This window comes from Pelodiscus sinensis, chromosome 3, assembly GCF_052426305.1.
Source record: "Pelodiscus sinensis isolate ZL-2025 chromosome 3, ASM5242630v1, whole genome shotgun sequence".
Lineage (NCBI taxonomy): Eukaryota > Metazoa > Chordata > Testudines > Trionychidae > Pelodiscus > Pelodiscus sinensis.
In genome coordinates this window covers 43518907-43540637 of record NC_143054.1, presented here as the reverse complement: position 1 = coordinate 43540637, position 21731 = coordinate 43518907, and the positions used below count along the sequence as shown (strand labels likewise).

The following is a 21731-nucleotide window of genomic DNA, read 5'->3' as shown; positions in this document are numbered from 1 at the left end:
GCACCCACATACCTTCCCAGAACCAGCACCACAATCCTCTGCCCCAAGTCAAACCCCCACCCCTGTCCTAGGTCCCAACCCAAACCCCTGCCCCAGGTCACAACCCTGTCCTGCCCTAGGTCACAACCCAAACCCCTGCACCCCAGACCAGTGCCCCAGATCACAACCACCTCCTTCACCAAAACTCCCTCCCAAACCCCACACTCCCTTCAGTACCCTAATCTCTTACACCAAGCTCCTTTCTGCACCCAACCTCTATCCCAAACTCTGCACTTCCTCCATTGATATCATGGAAAAGTGCAGCCCTTGATCAATTTCCAAAATCTTGGAGTGGCCCCTCCATCAAAAATGATTGCCCACTCCTGGCCTAGGCTGTTTAGACTGCAAGGTCTTTGGTGTAGGGGTTGCAGACTACGCTATCTGTACAATGCCCCGCTCTTTGTTGGTTCTTAGTCACTGCTATAATAAACATGATTAATAATATATGAAAGATCTTGCAGGCACTCAGTTGCAAAGCTACTATCACTGTATAACCATTTACTCAGTACCATACATGGGCATTTATAAAACATTCCAAGTTCCTGAAACTTTTTAGCAAGACAGAAAAGAAAAACAATGGCATTTTTATTTGACTTTTGTTCACACAAACCTGTTTAATGAAGACTGTTAAAACCATGCATGTTAACTGTTTTTGTAAAGAATAATTCAGCAATCAACAGTTACAATCATAAAATCTTCAAAAAAATATTTCAAACAAGAATAGGAACAGCAAAAAAAGTTGAAGCAGCATCTGGCTTTTTTCTGTTTAATGAAGAAATATTTCAAGTTGACTTCGGTGCATATTAAGAAATCACATACAATGCTCCAAACATCCTATACATGAACAAATCATAACAATTTTCAAAAATTTATCAATTGTGAAAAAAAATGGTGTAAAAGTAGCAGGAGAATAACATTCAAAATAAACAGGCCAATTGTTTTGTTTTGCTGAATCAATTACAGTATAGATAGTATAAACATGGGAGAGCCAAAATTCTAGTCATTAGCACCTCCAAAACAGCAGTAACTCTGCTACAAGTGAGTTAAATCATTTGCATTCATTTGTATTGTATACTTAAGTGTTACTATTAATTTTTGGACTGTTACATGAAATCATGACACAGCGAGGATTCATTGTAAATTTATATTTCACACGTCAAAGTCAGATTACCAGAAGAACACTGAGTTCTGATTGTATCCACTGAGGCCATTCTGTCAAGAACAGCTCAAGCTGCATGACACACATGGGAAGCACATTTGCCTGTTACATAAAATGGCTTATTTTTCCATGGTTTCAAGAGTCTCACAACAATACTGTTCTAAACATTGTTCCCTGTCATTGTTTTAATATGGTTCATCAACACCTCTTGCGGAATGAAAGGCATAAATATGCCCAGTGACAAAATCCATTATTACAGAATATAGAGTTACAAACTGAAAACTGTACTGGATCATTGTTAAGGTGGACTTGTAAATATTCCTCTATAAAATGTTAAGAAAAATATGTATTAAAAGCAAGCGCTTGCTCAATTATACTGACTATGATGAATTTGAGATCTATGATAATTTCAAGATGTATATTATTTTAATGTGTTTATGCAATGTAAACACCTTTAAAGCTAATAGAAGATGCACATTTAAAGGTTGGAGAAGTGAGATAAAAGCATACTCTAGATCTTACATTTCGATGCTGTGAGTCTGATTTATCTTCTCTAGCTGAACCCTACTGCAGATAGTCTATTCCCTGGACAAAAGAAAAGGGAATCTCCCACGTAATACACAGATACAATAGTTACAGAAACCATAGTCACAGGAACCTGCTGACAAGAGGTTTTTAAAAAATATACATTTTTAAACAGGTAAAATACTGGTCAGATATGCATTTCTTTCACAATTATTCATCACCAAAATCATCAATCCATCTGAAGTATATATCAGCTAGGGAGCTGTGAAAGTCTAAGGTAATAGTATAACACTAAATGATTTTTGACAATGAATATGTTAAATCATAGATTAAAAGGCACATGCTTCAAGTTTAGTAGGAACATCTGAAAGTTCCTTGTTACCATAACATACACTCTTGCTGAAGTTATATTATTACCATGTATAATACAGAGTACATCAATTTGCTTTGAGATCATTATGTGGTAACAGGAAACTTCTGAAGTTCACACTGCTTATGGCACATATACTCAATAGGTCTATTAGCTTAGCTGAATCTTCAACAAAGTATTGATGAAGACATATGGTAGACATAGTATAGACATATGGTAGGCTACAATCTGGTTAGGCCACAATTAAACTTAACATTTCATTATACTGCACATATTCTCTTCTGCACAAACACAGAGGACACAAAATAAGCAATTGATTCAATATTAATTATAATTAAATGTTTTGCATATGTAAAATAATTAAATCAGCTAATAATGCAATGTAATCAAAAGATCATGCACTAAAAAACAAAACTTCTTCCCAATGAACAATGGTTCTTAGCAACTTTTTCTCTGCCTTGCATAACGTTTCATGATTTACGAATTTACTTGATCAGCTTTTGAGGAACATATTTAGATAAAATTGAAAAGCAACTAAAAAAATATTAGTTTTGCTGTTAGTTGTAATATATAACTGAGCTGTTGCAATGAACTGAAAAGTTACAAAAATGAAACATGAATAATAGTAGGAGAATATGTATATATATTCCCTAAATTATTGTTAGTAAATACATTCACTGGTGCACTTAAGTTACATATGTATAAAGACATATTTCCACTAATCTTCAGCAGATACAGATGGATGTTCATTCATAGGGAAAGCAATGTGTAATATAACTCAGTTTATCTGTCATTTTTACAGCAAAATCAGTAGCAAATTTGTATAACTAAGAGTATTTTCCCCAGATCAACCACACAGAGATGTAAATCATAAATTCTAATTTATCCAATGTTCAATCAATAAGGCTTTCTTTGCATTTCTTTATAAATTCAGGAGAAAGTTTGGTGCAATGTGCAAGACAAGAGAACATTTTTCTCTCATTGGAGACCAGCAGTTACTTATGCTTTAATACTAACCCATAGGTAGCCAATTAAAGTCCCATATATCCATGTGTTTACATAAAGTTTTCTTCCAAATTCTGTTAGAAGCATACTAGCAGTCAGGCCACCTAAAAACAGCAAGGATGGTAAAGTTTTCTTGAGGCTTAGTTTCGAATGAACACATTTCCCTGGGAACTTGTTTCTTCTTTTAGAATCCTTTGCATCATAAAACTCCATTAGTAACCTGTGAGAGACAAATTCATGGGTTAGTTCAGGTTTAAAACAATTTCATTTTGTCTAATAATTTTATATCTCATCCTCCATTACCTAACAAACACTTATTTAGCAGTGCATATAGCAACCGTTTTGTAATAATAGACAGCATGCTATAGAAATACTGTTAATGAGTTAAAGTAATGCTTTTTATTTGGGTGCTCAAACTTAATCCCTTAAAACACCACAAGTGATTTTTTCTTTGTAATCCCATTCTAACTGTGAAAACAAATCTTTTCACTGTATATTACTGTGTCTACTTCTATATTTATTCAGCACCTAGCAAAACAAGTCTCCAATCTTGTAACATACATATCTTAAAAAAATAATATTTTATTGTCAATAATTCATAACAAAGCAACTCTGAGAACAAAAGGAAAAGTGTCTTCATGTAACAAAACAGGTAATAAATGAAGTCTCTAGAGACTCAAAGGATTTTAAAAATAAACTCAGACACTTTATTCTTACATTCTGAAGTCAAAATGTCTACAGTGGATATTGCTTTACTCGCTCAGCAACAAAATCAGTTTCCGTCTACTGTTTTTAGAGAGCAATATTTTAGTATCTAACTAAATTCTGAAGAAGTCACTTCTACCTATGGCTCTGTTCTGAATCTGTATAGAAGGGATAACAGTACTATATATAGGGATCCAAAGATCAAATTAATTTGTTCATTGTCCTCAATGAAGTTACACCAGGGACAACGACTATCCTGTGAGTTTGAAATGGGATATATCCTTATAGAACTACTTCAATCACAAGTGGCAGCCCTTCACTTATAGAACATATGCAGGGGTATCTAGGAGGTTTGGAACTAGATGAATTAGTATTTACCTACTTATATCTAGCAATAGCTGCCAGCTGAGGAAATTATGGCAGACTATTTCCTGCTGAGCCATGCTGCAGGGGAACAAGAGAGAATTGGAAGGGACTCTCAGCTGATGTGGAGGCATAGACATCTGTAAGTATGCCAGACACACACTGGGAGTGTTTCTCCCCATAGGACATTCCAATGTGGGAAACACTATCTTCTACCATCAATGGAACAATCTGAGGCAATGCAAGCTCTGGAAATGCAAACAGAATTAGTTTCCAGAAAATCCCTACCATTGGGTTATTAACAGAGTAGGTGATTTTGTCCATGGACACGTATAGGAGATCTGAAACTGGTCATTGTGATAATACTAAAAATAAGTTGCTCTGAAGTATATAAAATCTTAAGTCTCAGAGGCGAATAACATTACTCACTTATCCTTTATTTCAAAGCGCTCATGAAGCCATCTTCTCATATACATCTGTTCTTCTGGAATATCTTTCAATTCGATCCGATCAAGGTAAATATGAACTTTTGGGCATTCCTTACACAGAAACTCTAACAAACAAACAACAAAGAACCACAACCAAGTCTTGTAAGTACTTTTTACATGGAAAAAAAATCTAAAAGATATAGCTATAGAAGTTTTGAACATTTTATTCTAAGTGACTTTGAAACACAAATACCATTTTCAAAAGCACTGAGGGGACTGAGGCTTCTAAGGGATACAAGTACTTCTAAATTTTTAATCTATTTGCTTTTCCAAACTGCATCAGACATCAACCAACCCAACTGGACAACTTGGAGAAAGTTCTTTCAAGATCCTAGTAGCAATCAACTGATGATATATAATGTGGGATTTGATTACCTCTGCTTTAGCATATTTATTACATGTTAGTGGTCATAGAATTATCCAGTCTATGATTTTTAAATTTTGGTTTAAATGGCTTAAGATTTAATACAAATTTTTTGGGTTTCTTTTAAAATAAAAAGTTAGAGATTTTTTTTAAAAAATTGCTTCTAGCTTGAACTATTGTATAACAAAATTCAAGCTACTTTAGCTTCCCTGGCCATCTCTAAGGACATGTCTGCACTCAGTGGAAGATCGACACAGCAACGATCGAACTTCCAGAGTTCAATTTAGTGGGTCTGCTAAATTGAACTCAGAGGGCATTCCCATCAGTGGCCAGTACTTCTGCTCTTACAAAGAGTAAGATATGTCGATGGGAGCAGAGTATCTCAAATCAAGTTACATCGACTCCAGCTATGTACTTAATGTAGCTGGAGCTGTATATCTTGATTCAGCCTTCTCTTCCTTCAATTTTAGTGTAGGCCAGGCCTAAGAAAATGTGGATTACAGTGGAAATAACCTATAAATTAAGGTTGTAATAGCTAAAAATAAATTGCAGTCCTCAAAACATACTCTTGTCCTCTATTAACAGTACCCCTCTCGTCTTAATTGGAATTGTATACTTCTTTTACATTTTATAGTGCTTCTGATTTCAGTATCACAACATTCCTGATAGAACAATGTAAAGTGAATGAAAGTTCCAACCCATTCTGAGTTGGAATTGTGTCTTTTACTTCCAAATCAGGTATTTCATTTACTTTACACGAATAATAATGTTTCAATAAAATTCTGGGGAAACGGCCTGACTGTTGTGCATCCTAAATCACACAGAACTTGGGTATTTTTTTCTTTAGCTAACTTGGCTGTCTGAGATTTATAAAGGCTTCTTTTACACTGGCATCACCACGGACAAGTTGTAGGGATGCTAGTAGTAGGTGGTCAAATCTTGGCTTTTCTGTGTTCTTGATGGGGCACAGGGTTTACATTATGTTTTACAATGATAATCAATATCATCTCATTGATGGTAAACTTGTTTTAAAATATATTCACCTAGAATTATTTCACCCCTCAGCTCAATACCTTTTCATTTTTCAGTTTTTACAGAGAGCATTATATTGCTCGATTGTTGTCTGTTAAGTTGCTTTTCATCTTTTTTTTACCTAATATTTATGTTTAGAGGAGTTCATTACACAAACACTAAGACAATTATGAATAGAACACTTTAATAGTTGAAAAAGCTGTTTCCTTTGCTAGACTATTTAAATTGTTACATACTAATGGATCTTACATGCTGTGTTTTTTTGTGTGGACAATATCACTATGTTCATGAATAATGATGAAAATGTAAGTTTAACAGATAGTAACCATGATGTCCCACCCACAAAAGCCTTCTATGCACCTCATCCTGATGCTGAATTTTTGGAGAAGGTGGCAGTACCTCGACATCTGGACAATCTTAAACCTTAAAAAGGGTCCAAAATTCATTTACACATCATCGACAGGCAACAGATGGAAAACAGATTCCCACTGCAATAAAATGAGTGCCTGTAATTTTATTTAGCAAACAGTGCAACCCATGCAAAATATGGGGTATACAGGAATAGTCAACACTTGAGCAAAAAGTCAGACACACATATGCACCATATCATGTCCTGTCAAAACTGAAAACCATCCTGATTCTTGCACAACCATAACAGTATTATTCTGTGATACCACGGTGCAAAAGCTATACTTGCCAGTTCTTAACTATTCCCTGACATTTTTTTTAAAAGGTGGGGATGAGGAGTGGACATCACATCTTGATGTCAAAATAAGTAGGACAAAAACTTCAGAAGTGGCATATAACATCTCTCTAGAGGAAGAGTATCTAAGTATTTCAATTTTCACATATTTAAGATTCTGAAATAATTTAACAAAACAAACGAGAGATTCATATCTTAGAATCTAATACTGAAACTAATGGAGTAAAGATGCTTAAGGATGCACAGTTTATATTTTAAAACCAAAAGGGGAATGGATTTATTTTAATAAATGCTAATCATGAACTTTCATTAGGGCATAACTCATCCTTTGGGCGAAGGTTAGAAGCCTGAACATGGAACTTTCTGAAATATGTAAAAATGGATTATAGAAAACAAATGGTTGGAAGCTATCATATCAAATACTTTTCTATTTGATTTTAGGCAGCATTTTACCATATATACGGTTTACCTTTAAAAGAACTCCAGCAAGATATCAAAGTTGAAAACTAGGTTTAAAAGATATTTAAACTAGTGTTCTGGAGTACTGTGGAACTTTAACAGTGTACATTAATCATTTCAAGTTTTATTTTATGATTTCATTAGATAAAGAAACAAATAGCTCTTCCCTGACATTTATTTGTACACAATTAAGTAGAAGCAAACAAAACCCCAGCCATTTAAAATAGCATTTCAAAACAATTGTTTAACAGCCAAATGGCATTTTTACAACTGTTCTCAAATTCTATAGAATATTGATTAGATCCCCATGTCACTGCAAAATAGCAAAGAACTACATTAGCCCACGACAGTACTGCAACAACAACATAAAAAAAATGTAGACAAACAGAAGCAAACAGAAAAAAAATCCCACAGTGTCTGCAGTTCTTGAAATATAGCAAAACAAAGGATGATTTGATTTCTCATGGTTTGCTACTAAAAAAAAAAAAAGTGATTTTAAAATCAAACCTAAAAAGAAACTGTTCTTTCATGGCAAAGAAATTCCATGTATCTGAGCACTGATGATGGCATTTGCTGAGGAAAGGTAATGCATATGGATCCTTACTTCCTCTTCTAGCTTTTCAGAACAGTTCACCAATATCAAAGTCCTATCCCTCCCACCCATCAAGGTTTTCCCTCTATGTAAATCCAATCTCTTTACTTATATCTGCACCAAACTCACCCTTGCAGCTAAATGGCCAGATTGGCCTGCATCCAAGGCTGCTGTGCTACTTTCTTATCTGCAGCTGCAAGTGTTAAAAAATCCTTTTCCCTCCTCAGCCAATCTTCTTGCTCTCAGCTCAAGGACCATTTTTAAATTGTGCTGTCCAGTACATCTATATAAAATGCCCTAATGAAACCAATCATGCCACCTACTTTAGCTATTTTTATTATGCAATTCATTTTAGGGTTGAACGCGACTAATCCATTTTTTAAATTTTTTAGACACACAATGTCACTGCAGCCACTTAACTACTTCAGTGGATAGGAACAATTTATTGAGCTGCTGCTTTTGAGAAAACACAGATGGCATTTGTAATTAAGCTACGAAATCTTATTGTAACAATTTATTGTGCTCAAATTAAATTTGCCGGAGCAAAGCCTCAGAAGCGGGGGACTCCGCCGCCGCTGCGGGTTTGCTCGCGGTGCCCCTGGTCTGCTGGGGACCGTCTCCAGCAAACCAGGGGCACCGGGAGCAAAGCGGTCCCGCGCCAGAGCAAAGCTTCAGAGGCGAGGCACCCCCTGCTGCCGCTTTGCTCCCTGTGTCCCTGGTCTGCTGGGGGGGGCAGTCACAGCTAGTGTGCCCCCCCACAGCAGACCAGGCTTTTGTTGTGGATCCTGGGGCAGAGCAGCTGGGGCGCTGCCGGTTGGTCCCACAGCGCCGCTCTGGGCACTACTGGACCAACCCGGCAGCACCCCAGCTGCTCTGCCCCAGGCGTCCTGATTCAGCCGCTTCTGGTCAGTTTCAGCAGCGGCTGAATCAGGACTCCTGGGGCAGAGCAGCTGGGGTGCTGCCGGGTTGGTCCAGTAGTGCCGAGGAGCGGTGCTACTGGAGCAACCCAGCAGCACCCCAGCTGCTCTACCCCAGATGTCCCCAAGTCAGCCGTTGTTGAAACTGACCAGCACTGACTACAGGAAGCCCGAGGCACAGTTGCTCTGCCCCGGGCTTCCTGGAATCAGCTGCTGATCAGTTTCAGCAGCAGCTGACTTGGGGTTCTTAAGTTGAATCTGTATGTAAGTCAGAACTGGCGTCAGTTTCAGCAGCAGCTGAATCTGGACGCCAGTTCCGACTTACATACAGATTCAACTTAAGAACAAACCTACAGTCCCTATCTTGTACGTAACCCGGGGACTGCCTGTAGTTGACTATTCACTCCCCCCCCCCACTTTGCTGCCTCTGTATCAGAGGCAGCAAGGGGTAGGGGGGAGCAGGAGCTGATGCTGAGGGGATCTGGCTTAAAAGCTGCCCCCCCCCTCCGCCCCCGCCCAGTACCATGTCCATGAAGCATGGAGGTTGGACAGGGGAGGCAGAGCCACAGTGGGAGACGTGGCGTAAGCCAGGAGTCAGGGGCCCCTGCTCACACTGGGTCCCAGAAGGCTCTTACTACATTTAAAAAGCAGAGTTGCAGTGGGCTGGGACCCAGGGGCAGGTAGCCCGACTCCTCCTACATTTAAACTACAGAGCTGCAGCTTATTGACTAATCATGTACTCGATAAAAATTGTATCAAGTACACGATTAGTCAATTATCTGCTTCTGAACATCCTTACTGATGTGACTGGGTTCAGGTAGTTTCTACACTAGACAGGATGACACATTACAGGTCCCTCAAATTATTTAAATAAATATTCCCCAATTCTTATACACTATAAAACAGTAGTCGTCAACCTTTTTATACCCAAGATCACTTTTTAAAATGAAAGGGTAAGCCAAGATCTATCCCATCCCTACCCCAAGACCCCACCCCTTCCTTGAGGCCCTGCCCTCTCCATTCCTCCTTCTCACCATCACTTGCTGTTCCCAGCCATTACTCACTCTCACTGGGTTGAGACAGGAGGTGGGAATGAGGGATTTGGGTGTGGGAAGAGGTGAGAAGTGCAAGCTTTGGGAGGGAATTTGGGTGCAGGAGGAGGTAGAGAAGGGGATGCTGGTTCAGGGAGGGAGTTCCAGGTTGGGGAGTGTTGGGGTCAAGTGGAGGGTTGGGGTGCTGGAGTTTGGGTTGGGGCATATGATGGGCTCAGGGCACAGGTTTGGGGTGTGAGAGTGGTGCAGGATTGTTGTGGAACAAGGCTGGGGGTATGAGTGGTGCAAGAGTTTGGGGATGTAAGAGGGTCAGGGCAGGGGGTTCAGGTGTATAATGGACTCAGAGTTGGAGTGTGCAGGGGGTATAGAAGTGCTACGATGCTGTGGCCAGATGGGGGCTTGTTGCCCAGGGCTCATTTTAAAAAAAAATTATGTCCCACACAAAATGTTTCAACATTGTCTTTATTTACCTGATTTGGGTCGGGGTCACTGACCCACAGAAAAATCAGTCAGGGACCACACAAGTGAGATTCCCCTGGAGCACGGGGAAGAAAGGGAAGACAAGAAAGAGCACACACTGCTTGGGAAGGGGAGGAGCAGCATATGCGCTTTCTAAGAAGCCAGTTCTGGCATGAAGTCTTGGGACTTTCCCCCCTAAACCGCATGAAGCTGGAGCGGGCTCGTTTTGCAGGTGGTGGGAGTTTGTAGCCCCAGCAATCTGTCCACTCACTCTAGTGTCATAAACTTTAGCCAGCATTGGATCATTTTAAATTTCATATTGTATCACAGCATTTATTACTGGCAAGGGTTTAATTTGTACCATTCAGAATACGTTTACTGTCTCTTCCTCCACTTCATTGATCTTTTCCTGCCTGTTGCAATGGCAGATGTGTTAAGCAATTTACCATGTTGGCTGGTACCCTTAACTCATTATTGTTACAGTGAGCACCCGAGAATGTTGCCCATTTCTGTGCTAAAATTGTTGTCAGTTGCTCCTTTTCTAAAAACTTAAGCTAGCAGTTGATGATCTGTAACAAAAGTACAGTAAACTTCCGATAATCCGGCACCTTTGGGACCCAGAGGGTGCCGGATTATCAGATATGCCAGACAATCAGAAGGGGGGGCTATGAGGAGTCTGGGGTGAGGTGGATGCCACCCCAGACTCCTCATAGCCCCCCCTTCCGATAGTCCGGCTCTGCCCCAGGCATGCCTGATTCAGCCGCTGTTGAAACTGACCAGCAGCAGCTGAATCAGAGACACCTGGGGCAGAGCAGTTGGAGTGCTGCCGGGTTGGTCTGGTAGCGTTGTCCCTTGGCGCTGCGAGACCAACCCAGCAGCACCCCAGCTGCTCTGCCCCAGGCGTCTCCAAGTCAGCCGCTGCTGAAACTGACCAGCGGCTGACTCCAGGAAGCCCGAGGCAGAGCTGCTTTGCCCCGGGCTTCCTGGAGTCAGCCGCTGGTCAGTTTCAGCAGCGGCTGAATCGGGGACAGCTGGGGTGCTGCCGGGTTGGTCCCGCAGCCCTGAGGGGCAGCACTAGGGGACCTACACGGCAGCGCCCCAGCTGCTCTGCCTCTGGCTTCCCGGATTCAGCCGCTGGTCAGTTTTAACAGCGGCTGAGTAGGGGAAGCTGGAGGCAGAGCAGCTCCAATGGTCCGGCTGCCCGCAGCTCTTCCGGGTTCCTGATGGTGCCGGACCATCAGGAGTGCCGGACTGTCAGATGCCGGACCATCGGAGTTTTACTGTAAATTGTTTCCTCTTGAGACACTGGTGAAACTTTTTAACTCCCCAGATTAAATGCAACTTCTCTCTATCAATTTGAGCATTGTTACATTATGCTGAAGTAATAGATTTAGAAGCAAAGACAATAGGCTTTTTCAGTACGATATTCCAGTTCAAATACCGCCCCTATTCCATGCAAGGAAGTGCCACAAGCTAACTTTACAGAAAAAAAGATGTCTTTACGTGTGTAGGAACCATTTCAAATTATGAGCCTCTTGGTTTAATCAAAAACCATGTTACACTCTAGGGACCAACACTATTTCTGTTTCTTTGGTCACAATTCATTCGGGGTAATACTCTTGCTACATGAGGTAGGGGGTACCTATTGTAGTAACTGATCATTTTCAGAAAAGAAGGTGACTGACATTTTGCATTACAGGTGATATAAGAATCATTTAAACTTTTCCTTGGAATTTACAAAAACCATCTTTGTCAATGTGGATGCTGTATGTTACTGAACCTCTGACAAATTCACATTTTCTTGAAGTTGTTTTAAGACCACGCTCAGTCAGAAATACTTACCCAGAGTTATTGAGGCAAACCTATTTTCTATTCTAGGTAAAGGATATATTTTGAATGCAATACCAGGTTTATGAGAACCTTGAAATCCTCACAGATAAGGATTAGGGATGTAAAATCCTGTTTAAGTGTTTAAATAGTTAAACACAGAGATTTAATCCAAATTCTTCTAAAAAATCCAAGAAGTTATTCTCACAGGGTTACTTATCTATTATTTTCCCTCAAGGAAGTAAAACCTATCTGGTTATATTGCCAGACATTACTATTTTACACGTTAATCTAGAATCCCCATATAAATACCATATGCTAGCTTTAAAAACTTCAGGCAGAGTATATAAAGATGCAAATATGAAGTTAGTGTTCATTGAAGTACCAACAAAAATACTGGAGTCTAACAGAAATTAAAATTAAACAGGTAACTAGCGTACAATGCTCTCTCACATTAGCCCACTAAACTGTCTCATCCCTTACCAGGAGATACCAACTTCAGAGGTGTGGGAGAAGGTATTGTAATTATTATTTCTCTGCACTCACTGCTTCAAGCAGTGATATGATGTTCACAAGAAACTTGACTGTCATGACACAAGAAGCAATGAATAACTGACAAATAGGAAGATCTTTCAGTCAGTGATTGGGGTTGAATGTGATGCAGTATCACACAGGAGAGGAACCTTGCATCAACTCTACATCAGTTCAGATTAAAACCAGCATTATGTTTAAAGCTCAACTCTTAAGTACTTTAAACTCTGTAAAATTACTCAGATTGACTTATAATTTTGTGTGCCTCGTGGGGCCAAGAGGTTAGGAGCATGATCCAAATTAGGGGCTATTTAAAAAGGTTCCCAGGATAGCCCATGGAATCAAAACAGCTTTCCTTAAAACTGACATGTTCTGGCAGCTAATTTTTGTACACAGATACAGATCAAACCAGGGCTGAGATAATCGCACGGGGGTATCAAGTCCTTGTAAGCAACTCCAATATAGGGCATGCTGCCATCCATTAGCCTTTAAAATACTAACCAAAGTGTTTAGCTCTTCAATTAGGCACTTTAAACTTTGCAATGTTTGTCATTGCACCAAACAGATTACAGTGACAGAGGAGCCAGAAGGATTTAGTGATGAAAATTTCACAGCAGCTAGATGGCTAAAGATGATTAAACAGTAATCCTTCTGAACCTAGCATATCCAATGAGAGTCAGTTTGAGTCCACCCTCAACCAGAAGACATACTGCTAAAAATCTGTCTCATATGTGGGGGAAGGTGAATGTGATTGAAGTATTTTTGCGAAAAAAATTAGACATGCAAATGCTTGCTGGGAGAGACATTTTATGGATGGGAGAGGGGGAGGGAATAAAGGTAAGGAGCTTTGGGTTGACCTCAATTGAAGGAGGATTGAGGAGATGAGGGGCATTGGGAAGGGAGAGTGGCAGGGGAGAATGGCAGGGGAGAACAAGGGCAGTGCTGTCTCAGACCCACATTCTTGCCTTCTCAGTGTGTGTGTTTGGGGGGGGGGGAGGGGGGAGATTCTACCTGTGCATGTGAATCATAGAATCCTAGAGCTGGAAGAGCAAGGATTGTCCAGGAGGGTCACAGCCTCTCCCTCTCCTTGCTCCTCACCGCATGTGAGCTGAGAAGGGGTATGTGAGCCGAGAAGGGGTATGTGAGCCTTACACTCTGAGTTCTTGTGTGTGCGCACCAGGATCTGGGGTTCCTCAACAATTTATGGGTGTCCTTCCCCTCCCTGTCCCTCTTCATGTGAGCCAGATTCTGGAGAGGACTTGCCTCTTGTGAGTGGGTGAGGGGAAGGCTGAGCCCTTCTAACCCCTCTACTCTGACATGCTTTTTGACAATGGTCCTTCTGGCGATAAATATTACCTTGTGTATGAACAAGGACCTATGGAAGCCCTGCCTCTCTGTGTGGGGAGTTAATAATAGTAATTACTTCAAACATGCATCAAAAACACACCACTGAGACTGGAATGAGGAATGGAGGACAAGTATGCTTGGCACTGTTTTTAAACTAAGATGTGAGGGAAAGATGACAGGGTTTGAACAGAGACATCCCTTACAGAAGGATTTATTAAATGAGATACACTCTAGTCTAGTGAAGAAGAGAGGATAGAAGTTGGTAAAACACAAGTGAAGGAAAACATGCATAAGAGAAAGAGTCCCATTTCATTACATCACATAAGGGCAGATAAGTTAATACAGGCAGTCCCCGGGTTACGTACAAGATAGGGACTGTAGGTTTGTTCTTAAGTTGAATTTGTATGTAAGTCGGAACTGGCGTCCAGATTCAGCCGCTGTTGGAACTGACCAGCGGCTGACTACAGGAAGCCCGAGGCAGAGCTGCTCTGCCCCGGGCTTCCTGGAATCAGCCGCTGATCAGTTTCAACAGCGGCTGAATCTGGACGCCTGGGACAAAGCAGCTGGGGCACTGCTGGGTAAGTCCCCGCAGCGCCGCACCTTGGCGCTGCGGGGACCAACCCGGGAGCGCCCCAGCTGCTCTACCCCAGGCATTGGCGCGAAAAGCCTGGTCTGCTACGGTGGGGGGGGGGGGGGGGTCGCACTAGCTGCGCCCCCCGCACCCTCAGCAGACTAGGGAGACGCGGGCGGCAGGACCGCCCAGACGCGCCGCGGTCCCGCCGCCCGCGTCCTCCGCGGCTTTGCTCCGCGTCTCCCTGGTCTGCTCGGGGCCCCCCCCCAGCAGACCAGGGAGATGCGGAGCAGCTTTTCTTCCCACGGAGAATGCGGGCGGCGGGATTGTGGTGCGTCTGGGCGGTCCCGCCGCCCGCGTCCTCCGCGGTGAGTAAAGCCCCGTCTGTATGTAGGTATCCGACGTAAGTCGGATCCATGTAACTTGGGGACTGCCTGTATAGTCAAATTTTATATAAGTACTTGTATACAAATGCTAAAAGGCTAAATAATAAGATGGGTGAAATTGAGTGCACGGTATTAATTAAGGGTACGGATATAATAGTCTAACAAGTTTCTGTGATGAACAGTGATCATTAATGAAACACAACAGCAGCAGGGTACAAAATATCCAGGAATGACAGAATAGCTGGGAGTGACAATATATGTCAAAGAAAACAGTCCAAATATAATAAAATCTTAAATGAATCAACTGTACCATAGAACCCCTGTGGGTAGATATTCCATGCCTGAAAAAGAATACAGCAATAATAATATACTACTGACCACCTGACTAGAAAGAACACTTTGACTGTAAAATGCCCAGGGAGATTAGAGAGGTTAACAACAAAGAAAATCCAATAATAATAGGGGCTTTCAATTATCTCCATATTGACTGGAGAGCCATCACCTCAGGACAGGATGCACAGATTATATTTCTAGATAACATCTGACTGCTTCTTGAAGAAGCTAGTCCTGGGACCCACAAGGGGAGAAGCAATTCTTGATTTCAGTAGTAAGTATGTGTTCCAAGTCAAACAGCTTGGAAATAGTGATTGTAATAGAACTAAATGTAACATCCTTCGGGGGGGGCGGGGGGGGAGAGAGGGAATATACCAAAGAAACTAGGGATGTAAAGGGTTAACCAGTCACCCAATAAGTATGTTAACTGGCACTTGACTGGTCTGGAGAAGTCCCCTGCCCATGGAATGGTGTGGCAGGCCCTACTGGGTCTGACCAGAGCAGTGCCCAACCTGGGTACAGGGGCCCTAGCTGGGCGAGCCCTCCATCCTGTGGCATGTTGCGGAGGGCCCTGCTTGAGGAGCTCCCATCTGCGGTGTGGCAGGCTTGGCCCAGTCAGGCTGGAGTAGCCCGCGGCACGGTGGACATGGCCAGGGTGGAAAAGCCTCCCATTCATGCCATACTACAAGTGGTGGACTGCTCTAGCCTCGCCAGCCTGGAACAGCCCCTTGGACTTTGGGATTGGTTACCAGGTTAAACATAATGTTTAACTTTCTAAATGGGATTTTACATCCCTACAAGAAACTCATCACAGTAATATTTAAGTTGAAACTACACAAAAACAAGAAAGCTATGTAAATGGAAATTAAAAGGACCAGTCACAAGAGCAAAATGCATATAAATTGCATAGAAACTATTTAAAACACCACAATAGAGACTCAAACTAAATGCATATTCCCAATAAAGCAAAAAAGAACCAAAAAAAAATATTACTATGTCTAAACAAGAGAGTAAAAGAGGAGATAAAAGGCAAAGAAATCATACTTTAAAAATTGGAAATCAAATCACAATGAGGAAAATAGAAAGGGACAAAGTCAAGTGTAAGAACAAAAAGCAGGCCAAAAAATAAATTGAAGGACAACTAGATAGTGAAGAATTACAAAGGAATCTCACAAACTGGGTGACAAAATAGAAGGTGATATTCTGTTGAAAAGTACAGGTTGGACCTCGCTGGTTTGGCACCCTGGGGAGCTGACTGGTCCCGGACAAAGGGATTTGCCGGATCAGGGAGCCCCAGTTAAGGGAGTACTACCTATAATGCATATTGGAAAAAAATCCCCTCCCTCTAGACACATAAAACGTCAGGGTATAAATTAGATATTGGCACTCAAGAAAGATATCTTGCAATCAGTGCTTTTTTTTTTTTTTTTAAATGTTGGCACTCCAGGGGAAAAGTTGTTGAGGAAAAAAAAAGGGGTGGTGGTGATGGAAGTGGAGCCAGCATTGCCCTTTTAAGACATGCGGCCCAGCCGACTGTCGGACATTAACATACAAAGGTGCTGGTATGTTCTGTTCTTTCCAGGTAAGCTCTGACTGGAAGTGCTGGTACTTCATCTGGAGGTGCCTGTACTGCGCACCAGGCAGTACCATCACAAAAAAAGCATTGCTTGCAATCATCATGGATAGTACCCTGAAAATATCAAACATGAAGAGGCAGTCAAAAAAAACTAACAATGTTAGGATCCAGTAGGAAAGAGGTAATAAAATGGAAAATACCATAAATGTTATATAAATCCATGAAACACAAACACACACACACACACACACACACACACACCCCCACCCGCCCACCCCTCGAATACTGGGTACAGTTCTGGTTGCCTCATCTCAAGAAAGATACTTTATTTTGCATACAATTCTTTCAAACAACATAAGTAAAAAAACGAATCCTTTTTACTCTTGTTACAATTGAACTTCACCCCCAACTTTGCACCAAAGCAGACTCTGAAGTCAATGAGACCCAATCAGCTAGTATGTAAAGTCAGATTTCTAAGTACTGAAAAGACAAATGACAATTATAGATCAGGTTCATGCCAATATTAGTCTTGAGTAAGCTTGAGTTACATTGCTACAGTAAAAAAAAAAAAAAAATCTTGCCTCTTATTTTAAGAGTGTTAATAGGAACGACCACCAATTAGTTTAGTTAGAAATATCCATGAATTCATCCTAATCTCCTACATATTTGAAAATAACCTGCATGCTATGTTTTCTAAAAGATTTTAAATTTCGCTAACTATATTAATATTAACAAAACACATAGATGGTATCATGAGCTTACCTGGGCACAGCCCACTTCTTCAGATGACCGGAGTTTTGAGTTTAGGATTTGCAGACCCAAAATAAATAGGAGGGGAGGGGCGAAGGAGGGAGTGGGAGATAGGGAGCAGAAGGTATAGAAAATCAGGAAGGTGCAGGGAATCAGTAAGTATCTGAAGATTGGAATGTAGCTGATGGACTCAATCGTGATGAAGGATGGTTGGGACACTATCTACCTAACAGTCAATGAAGGTGCAAACAGCTCTTTGTGTAGATTCCTATGTCAGGAAGGATACTATCAATTGACTTTGACTACCCAATCTTCAGATTCTTACTGATTCCCTCCACCTTCCTGATTTTCTATACCCTCTGCTCCCTTCCCCACCCGCTCCTCTCCTATTTATTTTGGGTCTGCGCATCCTAAACTCAAAACTCCGGTCATCTGAACAAGTGGGCTGTGCCTACAAAAGCTCATGATACCATCTGCATATTTTGTTTGTCTATAAAGTACTACCAGACCATTTGCTGTTTTTTTCTGTACAGACTAACTCGGCTACCCCCTGAAGCTTCTTTATTAATATTACCTGCAATTTTTCAAATAATGTTATTAAGTGTATACTTTCCCTCATAAATTTTACCAATAATAGTCTAAGACATTCAAACAAACAAACAAACAAACAAACAAAGGCATGACAAAAATGGGGATAGAGTGAGAGAAAGAGGGAGGCTTTAAGGAATTTTTATAGTCTCCCAAACCTGAAGTCAGCACAAGCCTAAAAGTTAATGTCTCCTGGCTGCCAATAGCCACAAGAGTTCATCTTAATCATTTGGAACCACCTGAACATAGAAAGGATGAGGCCACGGGAATACTCCCTGAACTGAGGGCCAGAAGAGGTGACCAGGTGTAGGAGCCTACAGTCTGGGAACCTCTTACCAAATTGTTTAGGAGTCACTATATTATGTATACTTATCATCCATGGACCCTCAAAGCAAAGGTCTCAGTAGCTTGGATCCATCAAGCTTTACTGCTGTTAGTCATCTGAGCAGTGCAAATTAGCAGGAGCTGTGCAGTGGATCTGGACTTGTCTTTCTATAAGTGTGTGTATGAAATAATAAATAATAATGTCAACTCACCAGTCATAGATGGTGCCACTTTTCTTTGCCCTTTGTGGTCCATAGTACCTTCATATGCTATTGTAACATCATAAACTGCATCTAAGTAGTTCTTCATTGTGTCAATGGCAACATGAGTTGCTTTTACACGTGGTGTCACCACATGTTTTAATACTGTAAGCCCTAGAAAAGAGCATAAACACACATTGATAGGAGAAAATTAACTGGACCTATGTTCCTGCTTCCCATCTCACTGGGATATAAAGTGAGTTGAAATTGGGAAGATATGTTAGAACATAACGATTGTTTCCTGAAATTTGCTGGAACCAACTCAAGAAAGTGAAATATGAACACAGGTAAATTCAAAAAAGTTTAATATTCGCCCAACATCTTACTCCCAGAGTGCAAACAATTCCTCCACTAAATATTGAGTTCCCACTACCCACTGATCTCAGTAACATAGAAATCTATTCAAATTATGTATGATTAGACAGGATGCTATTCTTGGCCCCACCTGCAAAGTGTAAGTGGTGATTTCAATATGCTTACATTGTTTCTCCTCCTGAAATATTGATTCTCCCTCTTCCACAAGGTACTGAATAACCACAATCATCTGACTGTCTCAGAAGCCACAAATATGGATACTGTGATAACCCATTAATGCCAGCTTTTCAGTTTGCCAAAGGGGGCTGATTAAGAGCAATCAAATATCTTTCTCTATACAAAGAACCAAATTCTGTTCTTAACTAAAATGATGCTGGTATCTGAATAATTCAGTCCTCCTCTCTGCGTATGCATGTTTCTTTGCAACTTCTGTTCCTCATCCCATTTTCTCTACGAATTTGTTTTCACTTTGCATAACATGACATCAGTACTGCTTATGCCAGCATTGCCAAGGGAGCGCTGTTTGAAATAGCAGCAACATCACAACTGGGTAGGACCCTACCCAATTTCATAGCTGTGAAAAGCTTGTTATGAATGGTTAAATCTGCCCTTCCCCATGAAATTCAATCTCCCCATGCTGTTGGAAGCCCAGGCACAATGTTTTTGCCACCGGTTTCTCCAGCTAGAGCATGGGTTCTTCCCCCATAGCTCCTGACAGAATCTGGGATGACTGACTAAGTAGATAGAGGTACAGCCTTTGGGGCTCCTTCCGGGGCTGGGACACTCATTTTTCTCAGGGGTCCACAAATTGGCCTGAAGGCAGCACAGAAGTGAAGGTGGCATTCTTGGGACCTCCTCCCAACAACTTTGCAAACTGCCCCTCCCCCACAATCCCATTTTGCGTCAGGACCTGCACAGTGAGACCACCATGAAATTCTAGATGTAAACATATGAAATTGTGAAATTAACCAATTTGAAATCTCTCCGGCCATGAAATTGACCAGAGTGGACTGTGAATCTGGTGGGGCTCTACAAATGGGATCCAGCTATTAAGAATTTTGAAAAAGCAAAGGACAGTAAAAACATGCATATTCTCCAGTGCCACATCACATTTAACTTGAAAATATATGATTAATCCTGTTTCCAGTTTTATAAAATCAAGCCAGAAAACAGGCAAAAGATAAGTTAGGATAGGATAGAAGGAAAATGATTATACATAAGGCGTGAAATAAGTATTCTACAGAAATAATATTTTGCTAATAATGTGAATCATGGAGTACATTATTATGAAGCCAGAGACTGAAAAGAGACAAGGTTGTTTTGTTCAGATATTTGCAGTGGATAACTGTTCACTATGAAATCTATTTGAGTGTTCTCTCCACACCAATTTTAAATAGAATCAAGCAGCAGGTCTTTCACAACTTCACTTGAAAGATTACTATACAGTCTGATATCTCATATTATATTGTTCCTTTGATTCAACCTAATTTCTGTTCCATTTTTCCTAAGTAAGCCTTTTAGATTACTAAATAATCCAGCCTTATGACAGTAGTAATTGTAGCTGTGTGTTTTGATTGGCTCAGCACAGCCATTTGATATATAATATTTGATAATGCAACTGATAAGATTTGTTTAAAAACACTGTATTTCAAGCATGAAAACTGAAGTCTTTGCATTTCTGACCTGTTTAGCAACGCAAACCTGAACTTTTATTTGTGAATTTTACTCGCCATACGTGCTTTTTATTTAATTTAAAATCTGATGGCTTTCAAAAGTGTTCTTTAGAAAACATCTCTTCATACTAACTGAAGCATTCATAAGCTTTGACTACTCATAAGCCTTGACTACTCAGCTTATTTTCTGTATCTTCTTTAGTATACAGCTAGGAAAGAATTATTTTCCCACCAGGGAGGAAAAAAATTAGTTACAAAAGTCAAGATATGAGAAGGAATGAATTGTATTTACCAATGACTGCTAAAAGGGCCTACAGCCTTCCATCAATAAATTATAACACCACCCATTAAAAGTAGCAAAGTTTGATGTGATCTTAGGGTACAATAGATCCCCAAGCAAACACCTTGCTATTTGCAAATAAATATATGTCTTAAGACTAGACCAACAAGTTGTGGAAATACAGTTTTCAAAGGTAAATTATTCAACTCCATTAAGAAAGCAGGCACATAATGAGGTGGATGGAATACTCACTCCTCATGGAATACCCATTTTTTCAAACACAGTAAAGATGAGCAGATGAAGATCTAATTCAAAAAGATACTCAAGCATGTGCCTGACTTGCTTGCTTCCAGCTGACAGGTACATAAGAAGATAGTGCAGCAAGTAATTAAGGAATTCATCTGCTAACATCTGGAAGATAATGAAGTGATAGGTAACAGCCAGCATGGATTTGTAAAGAACAAATCACGTCAAACCAATCTGATAGCTTTCTTTGATAGCATATCAAGCCTTGTGGATAAGGGAGAAGCAGTGGATGTGATATACCTAGACATTAGTACAGCATTTGACACGGTCTCACATAACCGTCTTATCAATAAACTAGGGAAATACAACCCAGATGGGGCTACTGTAAGCTGGATGCATAACTGGCTGGATAACCGTTCTCACTAGTTATTAACAGTTCACAATCATGATGGAAGGGCATAACAAGTGGGGTTCTGTTTAATGTCTTCATCA

At 40.7% G+C, this 21731-nt stretch overlaps 1 protein-coding gene across 2 annotated transcripts in view; it reads right to left on the bottom strand.

The window, feature by feature from the left end:
- Nucleotides 1-607: 607 nt before the first annotated feature.
- Nucleotides 608-21731, bottom strand: part of AGPAT5 (1-acylglycerol-3-phosphate O-acyltransferase 5) — a 73957-nt gene continuing 52833 nt past the window's right edge. The window contains exons 6-8 of one of the 2 annotated variants that reach the window (XM_006137756.4): nucleotides 18678-18839; nucleotides 4596-4719; nucleotides 608-3318 (exon numbers count right to left, since the gene is read on the bottom strand). In XM_006137756.4, coding sequence (XP_006137818.1) covers nucleotides 3093-3318; nucleotides 4596-4719; nucleotides 18678-18839 — 512 coding nt within the window. In that variant the 3' untranslated portion in view covers nucleotides 608-3092. The remainder of the gene's footprint in view (nucleotides 3319-4595; nucleotides 4720-18677; nucleotides 18840-21731) is intronic. The other variant, XM_006137757.4, reaches the window with a different exon arrangement.